The sequence below is a fragment of the Alosa alosa genome, chromosome 19 (assembly GCF_017589495.1).
Source record: "Alosa alosa isolate M-15738 ecotype Scorff River chromosome 19, AALO_Geno_1.1, whole genome shotgun sequence".
Taxonomy (NCBI): domain Eukaryota; kingdom Metazoa; phylum Chordata; class Actinopteri; order Clupeiformes; family Clupeidae; genus Alosa; species Alosa alosa.
Genome location: NC_063207.1, coordinates 936288 through 958835, shown reverse-complemented (window position 1 = coordinate 958835; position 22548 = coordinate 936288). Strand labels below are relative to the sequence as shown.

The window sequence follows — 22548 nt, the reverse complement described above, 5'->3', positions numbered from 1 at the left end:
CGTTCCCAATTAAATGGATCGCATAATGTTCACGTTAGATCTGCTGCAAAGGAGATAGATAGATACTTTATTGATCCTCAAGGGGAAATTCAAGAGTTAACTTAGTTTAAAATGATGTTATCTCTATTTAACATGATGTTTTGACATTGACATTGTAAACGTTCTCTAAGGAGAGTGAAAAGCAGTTTGCAGTAAAGCTAACCAACTATCGCAGGAAAAACAATAGCGAGCAGCCTGATAACCAAATGAAATGCTCGGCGGGCCGGATGAAAGTGCTTGGTGGGCCGGATCCGGCCCGCAGGCCGCAGTTTGCCCACCCCTGTTCTATATGCACACAATGTGTTTCCGTCTGTGTATGTACGTGTTGGTCACTCATGGGAACATTTTATATGCACACAATGTGTATAAGGGGTCTAGTTTATATATGTAAGGGGTCTAGTTTATATGTGTAAGGGGTCTAGTTTATATATGTAAGGGGTCTAGTTTATATGTGTAAGGGGTCTAGTTTATATATGTAAGGGGTCTAGTTTATATGTGTTGGTCACTCATTAGTGTTATTCTTTTCTTTTCCTTAAAAGGCTTGATGAGAATCAGCCAGTTACCGCAACAGTAAAACATACCACTAACACTACACTACTTATATCTCACACACACACCAGTTATTATGTCAAACCCCATCACACATATCAGCTTCTGCCCCCACAGATGATCTAGGCCTGTAGGGGTGTGTGTGTGTCTCCTTCATGTGTGTCTAGGCTGTAGCTGTGTGTTCATTGTTTGTGTTTGTGTGTGCCAGGAGTTGTGTGTGTGTGTGCTTGTGATTATGGCTGGGTGTGTCTTGGTGTGTGTGAGAATATTAATATAAAATGGGCATGCAACAAATAATTAATTACCATAGTTAAAAAAAGTAACACACACACACACACATAAACTCAAATATCAACACTCATCTCATTTATAAGTCTAGGCATGACTTAACTGCAGTTAAAACAGCCTTTTTACCATCACATATTCACACACACACACACACACACACACACACACACACTCCCTCTGCGCTGGGGTGGCTTCTGGTTCTGAGTCCTGAGTTATACACAAACAGGTTCACCAATGTACTGTTACGCCAATGTAATGTGCTAACAGCAGCTAACTGGCACTGCGCTCACATCTTAGTGGGCTACCACTGCTAGCTGGCTAAAAAGCTAACGCTGCTAACTGCCACTGAGCTCACATCTTAGTGGGCTACCACTGCTAGCTGGCTAAAAAGCTAACGCTGCTAACCGCCACTGAACTCTTTCACATGCCTGTGTGCCGAAAAGGACAGAAGTGTGACTGGGTTTGCTACAGTCATTTCCTGTGTATTAGCCGCAGTGTGTGTAAGCCGCAGGACAGTGTTTTATGCAAGTTAAAAAAACAAAACTATATGAATACCATATTAACTGCCCCTGTGTATAAACCTCATCGCTGAAGAAATTTTGCAAAACCAATGTATAAACCGCAGCTAATAGTTGGGAAACTGTACCTGCAACTTGCTTGTTAAAATGTGTACACTGTGGCGACAACACAAGTATCTCACACACACATTATTCTCTAATCCGGTGATCAGGGATGTGGATGCCTTGTACGTGGTCAACAACCAGTCACCGCTGTTAGCTGGCAAAGGGCCGCTGTTAGCTGGCTTGCTAACTTGCTGGTTTGCTAACTTGCTGGCTTGCTAACTTGCTGGCTTGCAGGCTTGCTAACTTGCTGGCTTGCTAACTTGCTGACAGTAGATATTTGGCTCAAAATCACTAGAATAACTAATCACTAGAATTACTTGAGTTACAATGTTTTTTTTATATTGTACAGCAGGGGTCGTCAAATGGCGGACCGCGGTCCGAGTCCGGACCCTGACACGATCCTATCCGGACCCGGACCATAATAGCCTAATTTAGATTTTCATGTAAGTGAAATCTGCTCTAAATGTTTCTTAGGTTATGATAACTACATTTACTTCAGTAGCTTCAGCAACCATCATTTCGCTTGCTGCTACTCAGCCAGTGAAATCTGTGCATTCTGATAAAGTCGAGTAGCCTAAGTGAGTAAAGTTACTATGGTGAAGAGACTCACTGATAGCCTGAAACGAGCGAGGAGAGGAGGCAGGACGAGAAACAATCAGATGGATATCGAAGTTAGCGATAAGTAAGTTATTTTCAAATCATCGATTGCTTAAAGAGGAGAAAGCTAGACAGCGAGAACAGAGCTTTATATATAACGATACGGGGGCAATGCCACGCAAAACTGTCATGTCCGTAACGCCAACTAAATAGGCTACCATGGCATTATGTGAGTAACGAGTAAGAATGAACAGGTATGATAAGGGATCAGATTCCAAAAATAATTCAGTGGAAATGCATGGATTCCAGTTTCTTCCAGTAGCAGCAACTGGAATCCATGCATTTCCACTGAAATATTTTTGGAATCTGATCCCCTTATCATACCTGTTCATTCTTACTGCTGCTCGAATTTATCGTGACTAAATTCAAGATGGCTGCAAACGCTAAACTTCGAAGATACTGTCTGTATAAATCGCCTTGTAAGTAAACTACCAGTGCTTTTTCAAAGTTCTCAATGTCTCGTTTTAAATGTCAGGGCCCTCGGAAGTCTACCAATGAAGTGTGGAGATACATTGAGCCTTGTAAATGGGTGTAAAACACTGATTTATTTGCATGGCTAGCCCGATGCGAGAAGCACCACTATTGAAAAAGCTGTTGGTAGCATCGGCTAACTAGCCAGATTTTGGAGTGCAGGGGACAAGCCGAGATGGGCTATGAGACATACGCTCACACTGGTATCATGTTTCAATACACTTTAGGTCAATATCACACCAGAATTCTCCTTTAAGATCGTAAAGATGCCCTGCCACACGTATTTCATTACTTTGTGGTAATATGGACTCTGTAACATTTTTTGTGGAAAACATGCCTTGGTTACCTTGTTTCAAGCCATTCTAGCGTGGTATTGAAAGCCTGCATGAAGACTCAGCTCGATTTGCGCCAGTTCTCATTAACATTCAACGAGCTAAGCTGCTTGACTCTGATTGGCTAACAGCTAGTAGGTTTCGTCCATAACATGACAACCAGAACTTAGATCTACTGATCTACTGCCCTCTGGGAAGAGGTACAGAAGCCTGCGCTCCCGCACTACCAGACTCACCAACAGCTTCATACACCAAGCTGTAAGGATGCTGAACTCTCTCCCTCCTCTCCCCCCTCCACCCTCAGCTACATAACATCCTGGCCATTGGACCCACAATGGCCTGCACTACTCCACCTGCACACTTGAACACTTGCACACTTGTACACTTTACAACTTGGTGTTGTTGTCCTGAAAACACAACACTTCTGCTGCTCTTACATAACTTGCACCACTATGCCACTTTCTTCTTTATTACTTAGGTCAAACAGTATTTTATAGTATTTTACAGTATTTGCACTAGTATTTTATTGACTGTCTATGCACAATTTGGACAAAATTTTGCTGCTCTTATTTTTTCATTATTATATGTGCCCTCTTATTTACTTACTTTTTTGTTTACTTGAATGTTATGTTTGTCTGCGGACTTAAAATTGGTCAAATATGTCTTGTCTTCACCGTGGGATAGTGAGAAACGTAATTTCGATCTCTTTGTATGTCTGGAACATGTGAAGAAATTGACAATAAAGCTGACTTTGACTTTGACTTTGACTTTGACTTTTAGCATTGTCCAAATGTATAAAACCTGCTAGGCTAGCGAGTTCATTAAACCTGTATAACATAGCACTTCCTTGAGTTGACAATTACGTTTTACTTACAGGCACTGGTCGTAGACTGCGATGGTAGCCTGCTCCAGGCTTCAACAGCAACCTTTTTGCAAAGCCTGTGGCATTGTTCCAAAAAATAAACTGAAGCCATTTGATCCTCAAGTCTGGGTTCTTGGGCAAAATGCACTGTTGAAGTTCTATTTGTGCATAGCGCACAAGTCCGTTGACATTCAGCCATCCTTGCATAGGCCTACAAAAACTGTCACAGAGCTAAACGAATTTTGTGGGCAAGGTCTCAACTGACCGAGCGCATGAATAGCCACTGAATCAGCACCTTAGAGGGCTAACTCAGACAACAGGCTAAAGAGCTTACAGTGCCACCAGCCACTGAATCAGTTAACAGACTAAAGAGCTAACAGTGCCATCAGCCACTGAATCAGCTAACAGGCTAAAGAGCTAATGGTGCCATCAGCCACTGAATCAGCTAACAGGCTAATGAGCTAACAGTGCCATCAGCTACTGAATCAGCACCTTAGAGGGCTAACCCAGATAACAGGCTAAAGAGCTAACAGTGCCATCAGCTACTGAATCAGCTAACAGGCAAAAGAGCTAACGGTGCCATCAGCCACTGAATCAGCTAACAGGCTAAAGAGCTAACAGTGCCATCAGCCAACCCAACTGAAGGGCTTCACCTTCAGGGAGTGACTCACAGAGGGGGCCTTTAAGTTTTACACACAACTCACAAACAGACACACACACACACACACTACATGCATCTCACAGACAGACACATGTAGATACACCTCACAATCACACACACAACACAGAAACACATTTGCAGTCACAACCCTGACAGAAACACAACTACAGAATGAACATGATCAGGAGAACAATCCATCACATACTTTGGTCCAGATCAGTCTAAGAGTGTGTGCGTGTGTGTGTGTGACATACTGGTCCAGATCAGTCTAAGAGTGTGTGTGTGTGTGACATACTTTGGTCCAGATCAGTCTAAGAGTGTGTGTGTGTGTGTGTGTGTGTGTGTGTGACATACTTTAGTCCAGAATAGTCTAAGAGTGTGTGTGTGTGACATACTTTGGTCCAGATCAGTCTAAGAGTGTGTGTGTGTGTGTGTGTGTGTGTGTGTGTGTGTGTGTGTGTGTGACATACTTTAGTACAGATCAGTCTAAGAGTGTGTGTGTGTGTCACAACAGACAGGAAGTGCAGTCTTCAAAAACTAGAATGCGTCGCAGTAGAAAGGTAAACAGGTGATCATCAGTATAGAGGCGGAAGAGGAAGTGGTCATCAGTATAGAGGCAGAAGAGGAAGTGGTCATCAGTATAGAGGTGGAGAAGAAAGTTGTCCACTGTAGAATAACCCAAACAGGAAGTGGTCACCAGTAGAAAGAGCGGGACAGGAAGTTGGTGGCGGTGTTGACCCATCCTGCTGCCTCCTGATTGGTTGGTTTTCCGCTGACGGCGCGGGCCGCCTCCACCGCCGGACTCTCATCCTCCGGCAGGTACTCCGGCAGACACACACCCTGGACTGCACACACACACTCGTCTGCCACGCAGGGGATCAGCACCTGCAACACACACACACACACAACATCAGATGGTACTCCGGCAGACACACACCCCACACCACACACCCAAACACAAACACACACACACACACACACAAACACACACCCAAACACAAACAAACAAATACACACACACACACACAAACACACACACACAAACACACACACACACACACACACAAAACACACACACACAAACACACACACACACACACACACACACACACACACAAACACACACAAACACACACACACACACACACACACACACACATCTGACCTCTGAACCGTCCTCCCTCTTCACCACCTGTTGAGCAGTCAGGACTCCAGTGGAAGAGATGGCTGCACCTAGAGTCTGAAAACACACATCAATGCAGCGTGTCCGTGTTCTAGGGTATGTGTGCGTGTGCGTGTATGTGCGTGCGTGAGTATGTGTGTGTGTGTGTGTGAGTGTGTGTGTGTGTATGTGCGTGCGTGCATGTGTGTGTGCCTCTGCTGTGAGGTCAGATCTGATGTGTGTGTGTGTGTGTAACTGCTGTGAGGTCAGATCTGATGTGTGTGTGTGTGTGTGTGTGTGTGTGTGTGTGTGTGTGACTGCTGTGAGGTCAGATCTGATGTGTGTGTGTGTGTGTAACTCTGCTGTGAGGTCAGATCTGATGTGTGTGTGTGTGTGTGTGTGTGTGTGTGTACCTCTGCTGTGAAGTCAGATCTGTTGTGTGTGTGTGTGTGTGTGTACCTCTGCTGTGAGGTCAGATCTGATGCGGATGATGCATCTCTTGAGCTCCATTTGGAATGTGAAGCTGATGACCCCTCTGACCTTCAGGAGTGCCTCCTCACACACACTCCTACGGCTCTACACACGCACACACACACACACAAGCCCACATAAACACACACAAACACACATTTACATTAGATTAATTCATTTGGCCAAAGTGACTCACAGCAGTGGAATAACATTTGGGCTATTAACCCACACAAACACACACACATGTGCCTGTGGAGTGTGAGTGTCTTGGCGCGCTTGTTGGCGATGCCCAACACACACACACACACACGTGCCTGTGGAGTGTGAGTGTCTTGGCACGCTTGTTGGCGATGTCCAACACACACACACACACGTGCCTGTGAAGTGTGAGTGTCTTGGCGCGCTTGTTGCCGTTGCCCACACACACACACACCTACCGTGTCGTCGAGGCCGTGGATGTGGAGTGTGAGTGTCTTGGCGCGCTTGTTGGCGTTGCCCAGGAAGAAGCGTGGGCGTCGGCAGCTGTAGGGAAGCTCCGCCCCTTCTTCCTCCTCCTCACACACCGCCCTGAGTCGCTCCAGTACCTCTGCAGCCAACACACACGTCTCACCAGGACTGCCCACCCTGCAGGTACACACACACACACACGTCTCACCAGGACTGCCCACCCTGCATGCACACACACGAGCGCACGCACGCACACACACACACACACGCACGCACACACACACACACACACACACCGCAGTTCAGCATTGGAGAGATGGACACACACACACACACACACACACACACACACACACACACACACACATACACACACACACACACCGCAGTTCAGCATTGGAGAGATGGACACACACTTGTGTTGCACGGTGCACCGATACTACAAAAGTATCACAATACCCTGAAATTAAAAATGCCACGATGCCTAATTTTATTAGTATCGATACTTTTGGGCAGCCGTGGCCCACTGGTTAGCACTCTGGACTTGTAACCAGAGGGTGGGCCGCGGCTAAAGTGCCCTTGAGCAAGGCACCTAACCCCTCACTGCTCCCCGAGCGCCGCCGTTGTAGCAGGCAGCTCACTGCGCCGGGATTAGTGTGTGCTTCACCTCACTGTGTTTACACTGTGTGCTGTTTGTGTTTCACTAATTCACCGATTGGGTTAAAATGCAGAGACCAAATTTCCCTCACGGGATCAAAAAAGTATATATACTATACTATACTACTATACTTTTGAGAATGACCGTGTTCTTTTGAAGTAACATGCGTGTGCACAAGGCATGCTTCTAGCGCCTCCTCCCCTAACCTGTGGCTGTGCGTCTTTTCTCCTCACACACACATGAACTAGCGCCGCGACACGATGCCTCCCCTCAGCTGTGCACCAGGCTGCGACTCATGCGTCCTTCTCAGCGAAAAGATAGTGGAACTCGAAGCCAGAATAGCGACCCTCCATCAGATTGAGAAGGATGAACAGTTCCTCGACACCATTCTCTCCGTAAGTAACGTTACCTCTCTTACACACACAAATGCCAGATGCCCTGATTTCACTCTGTCCTCCAATACTTTAACCATGCCATGCACTAATGCAACTTCTGTCCCTGTTGCCTCTCCCCGCCTCTGCTGAGAACCAAGCCTGCTCTGCTGGCCAGCTCCACTCCACACCAGCCTGAGCCATGGCGTGAAGCAAGCATCACAAGCACGGGCAGACGGTCCGGACGCACTCAGGCCCAGCCCAACCTATACGACTGGAAAATCGCTATGCCATTCTGACCGAGGATGAGGAGCCCCTCCAGCCCCGGACAACCATCCTGGTCCCTCCTCAAAGTCGGGCGCCCCCCCCTCCTCCCCGACCTCATCAACCTCCACCCTGGTCATCGGCAGTTCCATGGTTAGAGACCTCTGCATTCCCCATCATGTAGCGGTCCCTCCAAGGTCTACTGCTTCCCTGGTGCCAAGGTCCTTGACATCCAGCAGAAACTCCCAAGCATCCTGGCCCGCCACACCAAGGTCAACAACATCATCGCATTAATGCATTAGGCCACGAACGACATCAGAGATAAGCAGTCAGTAGCACTGCAGGAAAACTACAAAACTCTCATCACCACTCTGATGGGCACAGAAAAACGCTTTGTCATCTCTGGGCCTCTCCCTACCTACAGAAAAAGGTGCTGAGAGATGGTCCAGACTGTTCGATCTCCACACCTGGCTCAAACGCTACTGCGCTTCCTAAGCATCCCCTATGTCAACAACTGGGGCTTGTTCTGGGAGAGGCCCAGTATGCTGAAGCGTGATGGTCTCCACCCAAACCAACATGGAGCCAGGCTACTCTCTGACAACATAGCGTCCACACTGAGACATTGACATTCTGTAGAAAATATTACAGATTCACGCCCCCCAGGTATTGATTTGAATGGCATTATACATGTGGATGAGTCTGAGAATGTTTTCTGCAGGGTAACATACAATACTACTACCATAGATCAAGCTGTGTCATGCAATAGCAGGACTTATGCTTATAGTTCTATTCCAACGCTTGATTTCTACCCAACGATAGTAAAAAGAAAAGACAAATTTAAAACTAGAAACCTAACAAATATTCTTTTCCATACCTCAGCATATTCCTCAAAAGCCAGAGGCATTTTCAGCTAACATGGGTTTACTAAATATAGGTGCACTTACTACCAAAACCTTTGCAATCAATGATTTTATTAGTGAAAAAATTGGATTTTCTGTTTCTTGTTGAAACCTGGCTGACTTCAGACAGCGAAGCTGTTCTTGTTGAGACTTGTCCCCCAAATTATAATTTCTTCCACTCAATTAGACAAGGTAAACGAGGTGGTGGAATTGCCTCCATTCTCTCAAACAAATATAGTTGCACACGAAGTCAACTTTTGGCTAATTCGCTTCCTTTGAGTATATTGCCCTCACTCTGAAGGCTGACCCAGCTGTACTTCTATTAACCTTATACCGCCTCCTAAACTATGGACTGGCTTTCGACCAGTTTTCTGAACTTATGTCGCCATCATCACTAGCTATGATCGGATAATTGTAAATGGCGACTTCAATATTCATGTCAATGAGACAACTGATGCTAAAGCCAGTAAGTTCCTTAATGTGTTGGACAGTTTAGAGCTAAAGCAGCATGTTACAGGACCCACCCACAACCTTGGCAACACCCTCGATCTAGTCATTTCCAGAGGGATAGAAGTCACAGACTTATCAGTAAATGATATAAATATGTCTGATCATCATTGTGTATCTTTTAATATAGTACTACATACTCCAAAAAATTCATCCCGAAATTGCAATCAAATCAAGGTTTTGGACATTAGAGCAGAACAGCAGTTCATAGCTCTTATAGACTCCATAAATTTAGATATTTTACATCATCCCATTGATCAAATGGTAGAGGCTCTCAATCGTGAATTAGGCTTCTGCTTGACAGAGTGGCACCCTTAAAGACTAAAAAAAGGCCCTGTAGCAAACTGACACCTTTGATGAACGAAAATATCCATGATCTAAAAAAGATCATGTAGGAAAGCTGAGAGAACATGGAGAAAAACTAAGTTACAGGTTCACCGTACATTCTAAAAGAAAAAATTGCAAATTATAATAGAGCTATTCGAATGAGAGGAGGAACCACTTCTCTAAGGTAATTGCTGAAAACAGTGGAAACTCTAGGGTGTTGTTCTCTACCATTGATAGGCTATTGCATCAAACACCTTTTGATACACTCAGTCAGGCATCCTCTCTAAGATGCTAAGAATTTGCAGACTTCTTCAAAACAAAGTCATTTCTATAAGGGAGGCTATTGGTAACACAAGTAATATGTTTGATAGTACACCCAAAACAGCCCCCAAAATGAAGGTCCTTTAGCACTATTACTCAATCTGAGCTTGGTAAAATTATAACTCAAACCGCTCCTCAACATGTGTTTTAGATCCAATCCCTACTACATTCCTCAAAAAAGTATATGATGGCTTAGCTCCCTTTTTTTCTCAAGGTAATAAATACCTCATTAGAAACAGGTATATTTCCAGCTGCTTTTAAAACCGCTGTTGTGAAACCTTTACTTAAAAAGTCAAATCTTGACCATACCAATCTGAGCAACTACAGGCCTATATCAAATCTATCGCTTTTTGAGCAAAGTACTTGAAAAAGTTGTTTGTAATCAGTTAAATACCTTCCTCAACGAAAACAGTATCCTTTGAAAAATTCCAATCAGGTTTTAGATCAAATCACAGCACAGAAACGGCTCTAGTAAAATAGTCAATGATCTCAGACTAGCTACCACTCAAACAAAGTCTCAATCCTTATTCTTCTGGATTTGAGTGCCATTTGACACCATTGATCATAGCATCCTAATTCACCGCCTTTAAAGTGGGTGGGTCTCTGATAATGCTCTAAACTGGTTTCAAACCTACATTACTGGCAGAGATTTTTATATCAGTCTAGGAGATCATGTATCTGAAAACATGACTTGCCTTTTGGTGTGGCCCAGGGAGCTGCCTTTAGTCCCCTGCTATTTTCTCTATATATGCTTCCATTGGGAAACGCCATAAGTCAGCATAATGTAAACTTCCACAGCTACGCAGATGATACCCAATTGTATCTTTCTGTGGAGCCAACTAACCCAGATGGCCTTTGCTCCCTCACTGCATGCCTAACCTCCATTAATCAGTGGATGAGCAAAACTTTTTGAAACTAAATGATGACAAAACAGAGGTACTTCTGGTTGGACCAAAACTAAAGCTTAGATATTATTCTTAGTAATCTGGGGAACTTGGCACACCAGGTTAAACCAAAAGTAACAAGCCTCGTGTCATCTTAGATGCAGAGTTAAGTTTTAAGCCCCATATTCGTAAAAGTTACTCAGACAGCCTATTTCCACTTGAGAAACATTGCCAAAGTGCCCCTTTTAACTCAACAAGATGCAGAAAAACTAATTCACTTTATCACTAGCAGGTTAGACTACTGCAATGCACTTTTCACTGGTCTTCCCAAAAACATCTAAAGAAATTGGCACTCATACAGAACTCTGCTAGACTTTTAACTAAGACTAAGAAGAGAGAACACATCACCCCTGTGTTGGCTGAACTGCACTGGCTCCCTATTTCCTATAGAATTGATTTTAAGGTTTTGTTAATTACTTACAAAGCTCTGAATGGCATAGCACCTTCATATATATCTCTGAGCTTATCTTATCAACCACAAAGGAAACTTAGATCATCCAATTCTAATCTTTTAATCGCACTCCAAAGTGCTCCACAAACAAAGTGGAGAAGCTGCGCTTATCCATTATGCCCCTCTGAACTATGGAACACCCTGCCTCTGTACATCAAGCAGGCGAAGTTCAGTAAATATTTTAAAAAAGATCTGAAAACATACCTGTACAGGAAAGCTTTTAGTTAACTCATCTTATCCTGTAGACTACATTTTCAGATTATTCTACATCTGCTACTATTGAGGGCTTAGCCAGCCAGAAGCTGCTCAAGGTTTCTTCCTGGAATATGGGAGTTTTTCCTGCCACAGTTGCCATATGGCGGTTTGTGGGGTAAGAGGGTTAAGGCTGCCAGTACATTTTCTATATTTTTGATATGTTGCTGGTATATCATAAACAGCAAAGAAAAGTGATTGATAATGACTGACTGACTATTATTGTGTTACATGCTTCAAATGTAAAGCACTTTGAGCTGCATTCTGTGTATGAAAGGTGCTATACAAATAAAGCTTTATTATTATTATTATTATTATTATGTCTCGCTGTTTATAGCACAGTCGTGTTATAAACAGCGAGACATGGCTGCTAGTTCAAGTGATGCTATGGTAACTAGGGTTGCAAAGGGGCGGAACATTTCCGGAAACTTACCGGAAACTTTCCATGGGAAGTTAAGCTGGGAAATTTTGGAAATATTCCAAATTGGAAACTTTCATGGAATTAAAGGAAATTATGGGAATTAATGGGAATTCACAGGAATTAACAGGGAATTTTTGGTAATTCCTACTGTTTCACATACAGACATTAACATTTTGTTTCGTAATAAGCAATATGATTTGTTTGTTCGTATTTTCGCTTAGCTTAGCATAGAAAGCTAGCTACCATGCTAGCGGGAATCCCATTCTCTGCCTATGGTTTACTAGCGTGCTACTGCCCAAGAGACACCACGCCACTCAACAAAATCCAATTGGTTGGAACATTGACTGACTATCATTTTGTTCAGTTAGAATCCCAGAAAATGGTAAAACAAATAAAAATATAGCTGCAAGCAGCAATGCGGGGGCCTAGCAGTGCGCTATAGCAGGAATGGCGTTGCCATGGCATGAGCAAGCACTCACAGCAAGTTTGATGGCAATTGGATAAAGAACGGCTGAGAAATAAGCTCATTTACTTTGTTACAGCGCCCCTAGAGGCCAAAATACACCAATGTCCTTGTGTGTCCTCACAATCAGGTAACAGGTCCTTATACCAAGTTTGGACTTTGTACACCAAAGCGTTGCTGAGATACAAGCTCACTTCCTGTATTACAGCGCCCCCTATAGAAGCCACATAATGCCAATTTTGTAGTGCATCCTCACAATCAGATACCAAGTCCCTGTACCAAGTTTGGACTTCATATATTAAAGCATAGCCGAAATGTTAGCCCACTTCCTGTTTGGTGGCTTCATTGACATATTTGATTGGCTGTCACGGGCAAACAAAAATAAAATAAAAAAATCTGACAAATATCGTTTGTGTGGCTCGGTCTGAAGATCATCTCCGCCAAGTTCTGTGAAAATCGGATGAAATTTGTAACCGCTGAAACTTTTCGTAGAGTTTGGACTAAATCCAATATGGCGGAGGTCTAATATGGCGGAAAGTGATAGGATAGGGGTCGATGATATCTGTATGGTCCAAGGGTTCAGACACTACCTCAATCATGAAAATCAGACAAAAGTCAAGGATCACGCGCATGAACGCATGTCCAGCATTGAACTGGTGGTGGCGCTAGAGTGTTCAATGTATATGCATACAAATTGCTGTGAATGATTGGGACAGTGTCCTGACTAATGGTATCGAGTTTTGTTATGTTAACTCAAAGCGTCACGGAGATGTTAGTCCACTTCCTGTTTGGCGGGTTTATCAACATATTTGATTGGCTGTCACGGGCAAACAAAAAGGAAATTGAAAAATCTGACAAGTGTCGTTTGTGCGGCTCGGGCAGAAGATCATCTCCGCCAAGTTCCGTGAAAATCAGATGAAATTTGTGAACGCTGAAACTTTTCGTAGAGTTTGGACTAAATCCAATATGGCGGAGGTCCAATATGGCGGAAAGTGACGTCATTGAACTTAGGTCGGTCCAGGGATTCCAACCGTGCCTTATTTGTGAAAATCGGACCCACCGTTCAATGGTCACATGCGTGAATGCAATCCAGGTTCGACCCATTGGTGGCGCTAGAGTGTTGGGCATAGAGTTCTGTAAATTGGTGAGAGTGATCATGGGACAGTTCTGAATCAGTGCGCCGAATTTCAAACCTTTAGACCCAGCGGTTCTATTTTCGGCCAAATTTTGACCCGTTGGTGGCGCTAGACGGCTGGGTTTAGAGATCCGTAAATGAGCGTGAGTGGTCAGTGGAGTGTCCCGAAACTTTCTGCCAAATTTCAGCACTTTTTAGCCATGCGTTCTATGGGCTGCCATAGACTCCAATGCCGGAAGTGTAATAATAGGAAAAGCTAGTAACTCAATGGGTGCCTTCGCAGCTTCGCTGCTAGGCCCCCAAATATTATGACACAACATACCACCCCAACCAAACCTTATAGATTATGTAAGTTATATATAAGTATGTAAGTACATAAAGGAAACCTATGCTGATTGCTGTGTGCATGGGATTGACGTATGTGCAGTCAATGTAATTTAGAAATAGGCTAAGCAACCATGGCAAACTTTTACATCTGAAGAGACATCCTTGCTAACTATCCCGCTAGCTCAGGTCACATTTGACAATTATTGCTCGCTAAAATCATTAATGAACATTGCAAGACCCAGAAAGATTTTCTTCGACTTGTACATTTTTTGAACATTTATTTTATCTAATAACATACAAAACATAATTAATTGCATCCACATATCCTTATGCGCTATGTGCAACTTTTATTCACTAGACTAAAACCGTGAGACAAGGTCAATTACTCTCACGTATCTCTTAAAGTGACAGGCACTCAATTACACCTACACATCACCAATGTGCACTTCATTAGACCTACTCATCACCAATGTGCACTCAATTAGACCTACACATCTTAAAGATATGCCTAAGTGTAATAGTTTAAAAATAGTTATAGTTTTAGAATAGTTTTCAAATTGCTAAATATATTTACTAGCAATTATGCAGAATATATGAAATATGACATAAGCCAGTGGTTCTCAAATGGGGTACGCTGCACTTCTGGGGTAATGGAAGGCATTCCAGGGGTAATGGAGATTTTAACCCTTAGAACCCCATTGACGCCCTTTCTTCTCTGTTAAATTGCTCCGCAACTGTTCATGCGTGACAGAGCAGTAGTGGGGCTTTCCAACGAGACCACGCACACACACACAGACACACACAGACACACACACACACACACACACACAAAGCAACATCACAGATTATCTACTTCTCAGTAACGCACTTGTCTGTACGTTAAAGTATGAAAAAAACATGAAATTAAATCAATTCGCACCATATTTACAGTCTATACTTCTCTGCGTTCACCTGCGCACCCATTACTCTTGTTTGAATTACTCGCAAACCCGTGAACACATAGATATGGCAAGCATATCAGATGAAAGAGGAGACACAGGGCTATCCATTGATAGCAAGTATGTTGATCCTTATGGCTTATGAAAACAGACAAAGTGACTGCAAAATAATAGCGTCATGTACAAAAACCAATGCTGCACACCCATTAGTTTGAATTACTCGCGGACCTGTGATCGGATAGATATGCCACGCATGTCAGATGAAAAAGGAGACACAGAGCTATCATTTGATACCAAGTACATCCTTCTGGGTTATAAAACAGACGAAGCAAAATAATAACTTCATATAGCTCGACCTCACGTTTTTGTCTGTTTTTGTAGCAAAGCATGTTTATAATCCAACGCTATTGTGTGTTTCTCTATGGCAAAGAATGTTCATAATCCGGTTTTGAGATCCTACCTGCATGGCATCCAATTCAAGGCTCACATTGCATCCCAATTTGTTCGGCAAAGAAACACCTTTTTTGCCTTTACTTTGTTCATGGCAATGCAGTAAAAAGTTGTAGAGAATTATGAGTGCAGAAACCATAGGCACACACACGTAAACTCGGGTCAAGTCAGGTCAGATCAGTTCGTGTCACAGATATGGAGCGCAAAAAGGTCATTTTTAATCGCTAAATAAAAAAATGGCATTTATTTCTGTAAGGCGCACACCTGTCTGTAAATTGCTCAGCCCCCGAGAATCCCTCCACCATGGCAATGATATTGCCAGATTCAGGACAGTCTGCCCTACACACACATGAAATGCATGTAGAGCTTGATGAGCTTGCTGTGGTAAGATACATGTCAAAATATAAGAATTTTTATAATATGCTTTTTATATTTTAATTCTAAAAATCAAAATAAAATCAATGCTAGTACAATGAAATTATGGCAGATCTGGATAGCCTAGACTCTGCTGAAAAAAACAATATATAATTTGTGTGTGTGGCACTTACAATGACCAGAATAAATCCTTATGAATATAGGTAGTGAAAATGCCCTAAAAACAGCTTATGGTTAAAATATACATACATTTAAAAAGAAATAATCCATGGAGAATCCATGCAAAAATACTTTAAAAACAATTATTTAATAAATATTTCAGGAAAGTATAAGTTCATAAAAATTTATTTTATATTTCAGTAGGCTATTCAATTTCATTATCCTAAAAACCCAGAGTCCCTCCCATACCAGGATGGTTCAACCCAACCTGTCACATGCCACCCGCCATCACCTGTCAATCACTGTCAAAACTCAAACGGTGGAGTCGTGGTTGAAGTTTATGGATAGAGTCATGGTTCCAAAGTTTAATAAATTAGACACTGATGTCACAGTGCTCTGTTTTAAGTCTTTTTTCTCAACTAAAAATGCTTAGGGGGTACTTGGCTGAAAAAATATTTTACAGGGGGTACATTACTGAAAAAAGGTTGAGAGCCACTGACATAAGCCATCATTTTCCATGTGTGTTTGTGTGGAGAGAGTCAAGAGTCAAGCAGAATCTGGGATGGCCACTGGTGTGAATGATCACACTACAGTATATTCAATATGACTGATGATGATGTCAAGGTGGTGGGGCCCCCAAATCAAATACATTTTTTAAAAAGTATCGAATAAGTATCAAAATCGCAATTCTTGACTTGGTATCGGTATTGAAACATTAATTTTGGTATCGTGACAACACTAACACACACACCATATCAGCTTAGTATCAATGAGAGAGAGACACACACACACACACACATACACACACACACACACACACACCATGTCAGCTTAGTATCAATGAGAGACACACACACACACACACACACACACACACACACACACCATGTCAGCTTAGTATCAATGATAGACACACACACACACACACACACATACTTACTTGTGTGTGACATTCTGAAGGCTGAGCATCATCCCCAGCTCAGTCCTCATCTTCTCCCGGTTAGAGCGGCACTCGGCTAGGAACCTCAGCGCCTAAACACACACACACACACACACACGCACACACACACCATACACACCCAAACACACCATAAATTACACACGCACACACCCCATACATCACAAACACTGGTTAGAGCGGCACATGGGCTTCTTCCTAAAAAGACATCAAGATATCAAACAGCTTCAGACACACACACACACCATACACACACAAACATACAGATATCAAACAGCTTCAGATGATACAAAATGCAGCGGCTAGGGTTCTCACAAAAACTAAAAGAATTGACCACATCATTCCAATACTTAAGTCCTTGCACTGGCTTCCAGTAAATTACAGAATCGACTGTGTGTATATGTGTGTGTGTGTATGTGTCTGTGTGTTAAGTCCTTGCACTGGCTTCCAGTAAGGCACAGGATTGACTGTGTGAAATGGGACCTAATTGCCTTGGAGGGAGAAGACAGAGAGAAGAGCCATCAAAAGATGTCAGGAAAATCACCACGCTATACCACATACCATCTACACCACGCTATACCACAACTCCATACCATCTACACCACGCTATACCACATACCATCTACACCACGCTATACCACAACTCCATACCATCTACACCATGCTATACCAGTTACTAACCTTGTGTGTTCTAGGCCAGACATACTCAACTGGCGGATCTCGGTCCGGGGGCGGACCCAAATGCAATGTCGTCCAGACCGAGACCAAAGCTGTATTTAATAAAGATTATTAGCCTATTATTATTATTATTATTATTATTATTAGGCTATTCGTTACACTTTCAAAGTGTTTCAGGCGTAATTATTTATGATATTTCTAGTTGTAGTCTTTTCCCACGATCTCAAAACAAGGTTGCTTATCATCACTATGGCAACTGAGCGAAGCAACGAACATGATGCCGGGTGCACGTTTTTTCCCCCTGTAGGCTATATCAGTCAGTGATTTGGGCTAGTTATCAGTTTTCAGCAAACAGAATTAAACATGGCGTGCTCCAAGCTGGAAAAGAAACAAAAGGTGGATTCAGAAAACCCAGAGTTTAAGGCGGAGTGGACAGAGAAATATGCATTTGTCCTGCCTGCGGGGAGCACAAAACCGATGTGTCTGATCTGCAATGAGATGGTAGCAATCATCAAAAGTTCAAACGTGAAGCGGCACTATGAAACAAAGCATGGGCACTTCGAACAAAACTATCCCCAAAACAGCGAGGTGAGAACCAGAAAAATAAACCAAATGCAAGAATCATATCAAGCGTCACGAACTGTGATAGTCAGGTCAGCAACCCAGCAAGAGCGCACGACTGAAGCGTCACTACGAGTGGCATGGGTCTTGGGCAAGCATAAAAAACCATTCACTGACGCCGAAGTTGTGAAGGAATGTATGAACGAGATAGCGATAGCTAAAATAAGCCAAATATCCCTCTCTGATTCCACTGCAGCGAGACGAACCGAAATGCTCGTCGATGATTTATTGCACCAAATGAAAACTGCAGTGAAAAATGCTAATTGCATTTCATTGGCTTTGGACGAATCCACTGACAACATGGATCAAGCCCAACTAATGATGTTCGTCAGATTTTTTGACCCAGAAAAGGGTGAATTTTTCGAAGATGTCTTGGGTCTCAAAACCCTTCTTGGCCATACAAGAGGCAGTGACATTTATGATGCAGTGATTCAGATGTTGCAAGACCAAGGCATAGACCTGAAGCATGTTGTTTCAATTGCTACTGATGGAGCCCCAAGTATGACTGGGAGAGAGAGGGGATTAGTCTCCCTCTTAAAGGCACATCACCCTGACCTCATAGCATACCACTGTGTCATTCATCAGATGGTTTTGTGTGCCAGCTTGGGAAAGGAGTTTTCAGCTCATCAACTTTTTGAGGGCGCCCTCTGCTGTGCAGCATCGCCTGCTACGCTCATTCCTCACAGATGTGGATGCAGAATTTGATGATTTACTTCTCTACAATAATGTCAGGTGGCTTAGTAAGGGGAAGGTGTTGGAGCGTTTTTGGGCACTGCGGAAGGAGTTAGAAACATTTCTACTGAATCAGACCAGTCCCAAAGCAAAACCATGTGTGGAATTTCTCCAAAACAATAAAAAAATGGAAATTGCTGCATTTTTGACAGACATCACTTCCCACCTCAATGATTTGAATTTGAAGCTCCAGGGCAAAAATAACACAGTGTGTGACCTCATGTCAGCTATCCGCGCTTTTCAAAGGAAGCTGGAAATCTACAAAAATGACCTACAGGAGGGAAGCCTGCTTTACTTCCCAAATCTGAAAAGCCAAGCTGCAGAGCCACAACACTACAATTATGTGGAATTCGTGGACAAGTTGATTGCAAATTTTGAAACCCGTTTTGGAGATTTCCCCCTGGGAAAACAGGTCTTGCTGTGTGTTGAAAACCCATTCCTGGTGAAAAAATGTGACCGAATTCTCAAATGAAGCCCTGAAGGTCTGCCCATGGGCTAGTGCTGCTTCTCTACAAACAGAGCTGATTGAGCTTCAAGAAAACCTTGCCCTGCAGGAATCTCTCTGTGACCCTGCCACCTTCTGGACAAAGATGGCCCCTGCAGGTGTCTTGCAGAAAATGGCCCTCCAGATTCTAACTATGTTTCCTTCCACTTACTCCTACGAGTCAGCCTTCTTAACAATGACAATGGTGAAGAACAAATACAGGGGCAAACTCACCAATGAACATTTGCACCAGTGCCTACGCCTGGCTCACACACCTTTTGTGCCAAAGTTTAAAGAACTGGTGGCACAGAAGAAGTGCAACTTTTCACACTGACATGGACAGAACCTATCCTTTGTGCATAGTTCAAATGTTTCTTGTTATGGATTTATCATCTTTTTCATTTGGAGTTCAAATTTTGGATACGCGACGGCCTCGGACCCTGGAAACATTGGAAACTTGGTGAGTGGACCTTTTTTTTTAGTTGAGTACCCCCTGTAGTTGAGTACCCCTGTAGTTGAGTACCCCCTGTAGTTGAGTACCCCCTGTAGTTGAGTACCCCTGTAGTTGAGTACCCCTGTAGTTGAGTACCCCTGTAGTTGAGTACCCCCTGTAGTTGAGTACCCCTGTAGTTGAGTACCCCTGTAGTTGAGTACCCCCTGTTCTAGGCTATAATGATGTTTTGACCTGTCTGTGTTCCCCGCTCCTGACCCAATAAATGTACTGATTTGAACCTTGTCGCCTCAGTTGTTACAATATGAATATAAATATAAATAAGTTGTATGTCACTTTGAACAGAAGCGTCTGCGAAATACTATCACCATAACCATAACCAAATACGTCCTTGGATATAGAGCTGGCTAGTGGCTACTAAGCTTCCCTAGGCCTAATCCCCCCAAAATACATATTTCGTGCTAGTGAATTGTTGTCAGATTTATTCCAACTCTGCGTTCTACGGCCTCCACTCCCCTTGCTCCAAGTTGAGACAACGTAGCGGAAGTTTCTGCGGAAATTAGCTTGTTTACAAACATGTCTCTAATTAAAATGTCATAGGTTTCAATGTAGGACAGCCTAGTGGGATAGGCCAAAATGAAAAATTGAGGAAAGTGCCGATTTTACATTATTGTTGTAAGGGATTTTGGATTTCGGTCATGGGGATACAAAGAATATCCAAAACAAAAACACGAGGGAATTTCCTATTTTGTTTTTAAAAAATACAGATATAAGGTCGTTTTTCGATTTTTTTAACTTTCGTTTCGAATTTAAAAATCAAATGAACAGAAGGTACACGGACCGAAAATGTTTAGTTTCTTTTTCTTTCGGTCCGCAGTTCCATAATACCATTCAATTGCTGTCAATTGTGCCGCAATGAACTACAAGATCAGCAATCTCGTCGCTGCCGAGGAGGCCCTAACCCTGCAGATCATAGACAGAGAAAGCGAGAGAAGAGTCTATGATTAGAGATAGCCCACGATTAATGATGTCGGGTATGATTCTGTGATTAGATAGCCTAGTGATGTCGGGTATGAGTCAACGATTAGAGATAGCCTACGATTAATGATGTTGGGTATGATTCTATAATTAGATAGCCTAGTGATGTCGGGTATAATTCTATGATTAGATAGCCTAATGATGTCGGGTATAATTCTATGATTAGAGATAGCCTACGATTAGTGATGTCGGGAATGATTCTATGATTAGAGATAGCCTAGTGATGTCGGGTATTAGTCTATGATTAAAGATAGCCTAGTGATGTCGGGTATTAGTCTACGATTAGAGATAGCCTAGTGATGTCTGGTATGATTCTACGATTAGATTTGCTCCAAAGCAAAGACGCAACATGGCCGCAACATGGCCGAAAGCACTCACTGTTCTTCTCTTCTGTTTAGTCTAGCCTAAGTAAAACGAGTAGGCCTATGGTTCTCTGGGATAAAGAGAACCTTTCCTTCATCAATGAATTTTGGACGACATAACGAGTTGTAGCCTAATCATAGGGTGCTAACGGATGAAAGCCAATGTTCACGCTTGAATATCATTACCATAACTTTGTAAAACAATCTATTTCATGTTCGGTCAGTACTACTGGTAATATTTTGTCATGGCATGTAGACTGCAATTTGTTCAATAATTATTGCCCAGATGTTGATAGGCTACCCTAAAAGCTAATTAAAGCCCACAGCATAGACTAATGCGCTTAATTAAAGCCCACAGCATATTACCACCAAAGCCTGGTGAGTCCTAATAATACATTTATTGTTACGCATAGCAAATCATGCTATCAAAGAAATGGACGAATGTAGGAGAATGCACACAGATATATTTCAACAGGTAATGGTGTAGGCCTATCTGACGAAGATCTGAGTGGTTGGAACGTCAGACTTTAGAATACTGGGGAGCAAAGAAGACTATCCTCACATTTTCTCCTTTAACTGTCAAAGAAATCCCACGAACACGGGAAGGCCTAGGTAGCCTATACTGTACATCAGATGGCCTAAAGATTAGCCCCCTCCTGTATAGTATTCAGTGATTTGCATGCAGTAGTTTCAACACTGACCTTGATCTAGCCTATTTGGCTATTTAGTACTTTATTGCCAAAACACAACACAAATGTAAATTAACTATAACAAAACAAAAAGGACTTAATCACAATAGCAGGGCCTACTATTTTACCGACTATAAAAAATAATAATTATGTAGGAAGTTTAGATTGTGGACGCCCCTGCTCTTGTCCGGCCTGCTTGCTGCTGGTTGTCTGTCATTACAGAGCAGGTATTGGCGGCGTGGGCGTGGCCAGTGCACCTGTCGTAACCTAACTGGCGTGTGCATGAAGGGTGTTCCCCAGCGGGAGGAGCTGTGGGGCTGCTGGTTTTTGGGCCTTCGTGGGCTTTTCCTTTGTCTGTTTGTGCATCCACGCATTTCCCTTCTCAGCCCACATCACACTCACTGCTCGCCATCCCACCACGTGACTGTACTTTCCGTTAAGCCCACCATTCGACTATCACACTCGTGCTCTTACGTACTGCTGACTATCACCTCCTGCTCTTAAGCCCTGCGCTGACTATCACACTCGTGCTCTTCGCCCTGCGTGACTATATCACGCTGCGTTAACTCTTCGCCCTGCGCTGACTATCACCTCGTGCTCTTACCGCCCTGCGCTTCAGCTATCACACTCCTGCTCTTCGCCCACACACACGCTGACTCCTTCATATATACTCCTGCTCTTCGCCCACACACACACACTGACTCCTTCATA

General features: G+C 43.2%; 1 protein-coding gene across 2 annotated transcripts in view; it reads right to left on the bottom strand.

Moving 5' to 3' along the window:
* Positions 1 to 4887: 4887 nt before the first annotated feature.
* Positions 4888 to 22548, bottom strand: part of LOC125284102 (armadillo repeat-containing protein 1-like) — a 30344-nt gene continuing 12683 nt past the window's right edge. Inside the window, exons 3-7 of one of the 2 annotated variants that reach the window (XM_048227857.1) lie at positions 16765 to 16856; positions 6553 to 6784; positions 6104 to 6220; positions 5648 to 5722; positions 4888 to 5367 (exon numbers count right to left, since the gene is read on the bottom strand). In XM_048227857.1, the coding sequence (XP_048083814.1) occupies positions 5176 to 5367; positions 5648 to 5722; positions 6104 to 6220; positions 6553 to 6784; positions 16765 to 16856 (708 nt within the window). In that variant the 3' untranslated portion in view covers positions 4888 to 5175. The remainder of the gene's footprint in view (positions 5368 to 5647; positions 5723 to 6103; positions 6221 to 6552; positions 6785 to 16764; positions 16857 to 22548) is intronic. The other variant, XM_048227858.1, reaches the window with a different exon arrangement.